This window comes from Neopelma chrysocephalum, unplaced genomic scaffold (genome assembly GCF_003984885.1).
Source record: "Neopelma chrysocephalum unplaced genomic scaffold, ASM398488v2 Primary Assembly neopelma1_325, whole genome shotgun sequence".
Classification (NCBI taxonomy): Eukaryota; Metazoa; Chordata; class Aves; order Passeriformes; family Pipridae; genus Neopelma; species Neopelma chrysocephalum.
Genome location: NW_020897988.1, coordinates 28,904 through 32,006, shown reverse-complemented (window position 1 = coordinate 32,006; position 3,103 = coordinate 28,904). Strand labels below are relative to the sequence as shown.

At 67.2% G+C, this 3,103-nt stretch overlaps 1 protein-coding gene across 1 annotated transcript in view; it reads left to right on the top strand.

Moving 5' to 3' along the window:
* KIRREL1 (kirre like nephrin family adhesion molecule 1) overlaps window positions 1–3,103 on the top strand; it is a 23,638-nt gene that overhangs the window by 13,646 nt on the left and 6,889 nt on the right. The window contains exon 2 of the mRNA XM_027705367.1: window positions 2,390–2,539. Within this exon, the coding sequence (XP_027561168.1) occupies window positions 2,390–2,539 (150 nt within the window). The remainder of the gene's footprint in view (window positions 1–2,389; window positions 2,540–3,103) is intronic.

Here is a 3,103-nt window from a genome sequence, read left to right as displayed (position 1 = left end):
CCTGTACATGGAACATCCCATGGGTTCCCATGGACACACGTGTGTTCTCTGGAATGTGGAACATCCCATGGACACACGTGTGTTCCATGGGCACAGGAGTGTTCCCATCGAGGGTGGGCACGGTGACAAGGGGGGGTCACAGTGGTGAGGGAGCAACGGTGACAAGGGGGGACACGGTGACAGGGGGGACACGGTGACAAGGGGGGGACACAGTGACAAGGGGGGGCACCGGCCCTTCTTCCCCTCTCTCCCCCCGCCCCGGGGCCGCCGCCGCGCCCTCCCCGCGGTGTCACAGCGGGACCCGCGACACGAAAATCCTTTCAGCGCCCGCCGCAAGCGCCGCTCGCCGCCGCCTCCCCCGCGCCCGCCGCGGCTCCGCCAGACTAAACAACCCCTCGGCCCGGGCAGGGCGGGCACCGCGGAGGGGGGGAAGGGACGGGGGGCAACATCCAGACCCCCCCATCCCGCTGCTTTTGGAGGGGAGGAGGCGGGAGGTGGTTTTTGAGCGGATCCCGCGCTCCAAACAACCGCTGGCGCCCACCCGGCTGGCACCGGGGAAGGGGCGGGATTGGCACCCGCCGGGGAGACCCCCGGGACGCGGGAGGGACCCCCCGAGTGCTGTTGGGGTGGTTGGGGAGAGGGTCGCGCCCCGGGTGGGTACCGCGGGCATCCTCGCCCTCATCCCGCCCTTCCCGCTGCCCGCGGAGCTCCAGGGGCGAGGAACCCCCGGGATCAGCGGCCGGGGCTGGGCAGGGGGAGCATCCCTGGGAATGCTCTGGATCCCATCCAGATCGGGGAGGCCGTCGGCACCTTTATATCTGCCCGAAATATCCGTCCCAGCCCGGCGCTGTGCCAGCCCGGTGCCACCCCCCCGTGCCCGCCGGGCAACCGAGGGCTGCGTGTCCCCCCCTCTCCCCGTCGCTCCCTTCTCCTCCTCCCACCTGTCTCCCACCCCCCCCTTTTCCCCGCTCTGATCTTCCCTCCCACCTCCCTCTCTCCCGGCACCTTCCTCTTTGATCTCCCGCTCCGCTTTTTGTTCCTTCCCCCCCCCTTTCCCTCGCCCCCCTCCCTCCCCATTCCTGCTCCATCCCCCGCCTCTGGATCGCTCCTTCCCTTTATCTTCCTCCTTCCCTGGATCCTTGCTCGGTTTTCCCTCCCCGGGGGAGGGGGCACGGGGCTGGCAGGAGTGGGTTGGGGAGGGGGGGAGTGGCACAGGGTCACCCCCGGGGTGGCCTCGGGGTGGGATTGTCCCCAAAATCGAGGGGTGCAGGGGCTGGGATTGTCCCCAAATTGAGGGGTGCAGGGGCCAGGACTGTCCCCAAATCAAGGGGTGCAGGGACCGGGAGTGTCCCCAAATTGAGGGGTGCAGGACCCCAGAGCATGAGGCCTCTTTGCTGCTGGGGTGCCCCCCATCCCGGGGATCCAGGGGTGTCCTATCCCAGATATCCCCGGGCACCCCATCCCAGGGATCCTGAGGTGCCACGTCCTGAGGATCCAGGGGTACCAGGTCCCAGGGATCTGGGGATGTCCCTGGGCACCCTATCCTGGGGATCCCAGGGCACCTGATCCAGGATGTCCTATCCCAGAGATCCTTGGGAATCCCATCCCAGGGATCCTGCCCTGAGAATCATGGGGTACCAGGTCCCAGGGATCTGGGGGTGTCCCTGGGCACCCTATCCTGGGAATCCCAGGGCGCCTGATCCAGGATGTCCTATCCCAGATATCCCTGGGCGCCCCATCCCAGGGATCCTGCCCTGAGGATCCTGGGCTCCCAGAGACTCTGGGGTCCCGGGAATGCCATCCCATGCCATTCCAGGCCCATCCAGGCCAGGCCATGTGGGGACTGAGCCGCTCCGTTATCCCCAGAAGGGATTTGTGCCTCCCTCTCTCCCGAGCCATTAGAATATTCCAGAAAAAAAAAAAAAAAGGGGCTTTTAGCTGGGAGAAGCGGCTCCTCCGAGGCGACTCCCCTCTCCCAGTGCCCTCCCGGGGGTCCCAATCCCCATTCCCTGTCCCGGGGGACGTCACCACCCAACACCCGCGTGTCAGAGCCACGTCCCTCCCTCCCGCCCCATCTCGTCCCTCCCTCCCGCCCCATCCCGTCCCTCCCTCCCGCCCCATCCCGTCCCTCCCTCCCTCCCCATCCCGCCCCTCCCTCCCCATCCCGCCCCATCCCGGTCGATTCCCGCTGAGCCGCGTGATGGGACACAGGGATCGATCCCAGCTCCCGCCGCTGCTGCCCGGGCTCGGGGGCACCTCCGGCCCGGTTTGGGGGTCCCGCACCCCTCGGGCAGCCCCTGGGAACCTCCCGGGATGATGGAGCAGGGGATGCCGGCGTGCCCGGCGCCCCAATCCCGATCCCAATCCCAATCCCCGGCTGATCCCGCAGTGGTGCAGACGCGGTTCGTGGAGGAGCCCGAGGACCAGACGGTGGTGGCCGGGCAGAGGATCGTCCTCTCCTGCGTCGTCCTCAACTACTCCGGGATCGTGCAATGGACCAAGGACGGGCTGGCCCTGGGCATGGGGCAGGGCCTCAAAGGTACCCGAGAATGCCGGGAATGGCTTTGGGAATGACGGGAATGTCACCGGGAGGGGCGGGGATTCGCCACGGGGGGGCTGGGGGTGGCACTGCACGGGGCAGGGGTGGCACCACAAGGGACAGGGGATGTCACCACAGGGGGCAGAGGTTTCCCTTCTCCCTAATTCCCAGCTCCCCGTGCAGCATTCCCGGCTTTGGGATGGTGCCCTGTGCCAGCTCTTTCCAATCCCTGCGGGCACCGAGCATCCCGAGGGGAGTTGGGATCACCCACGTGCCAGGGATCACACCCATGCCAGGGATCCCACAGTGCCAGGGATCCCACAGTGCCAGGGATCCCACATGTGTCAGGGATCCCACGTATGCCAGGGATCCCACATGTGTCAGGGATCCCACAGTGCCAGGGATCCCACAGTGCCAGGGATCCCACATGTGTCAGGGAACCCACAGTGCCAGGGATCCCACAGTGCCAGGGATCCCACGTGTGTCAGGGATCCCACAGTGCCAGGGATCTCATGTATGCCAGGGATCCCACAGTGCCAGGGATCCCACATCTGCCAGGGATCC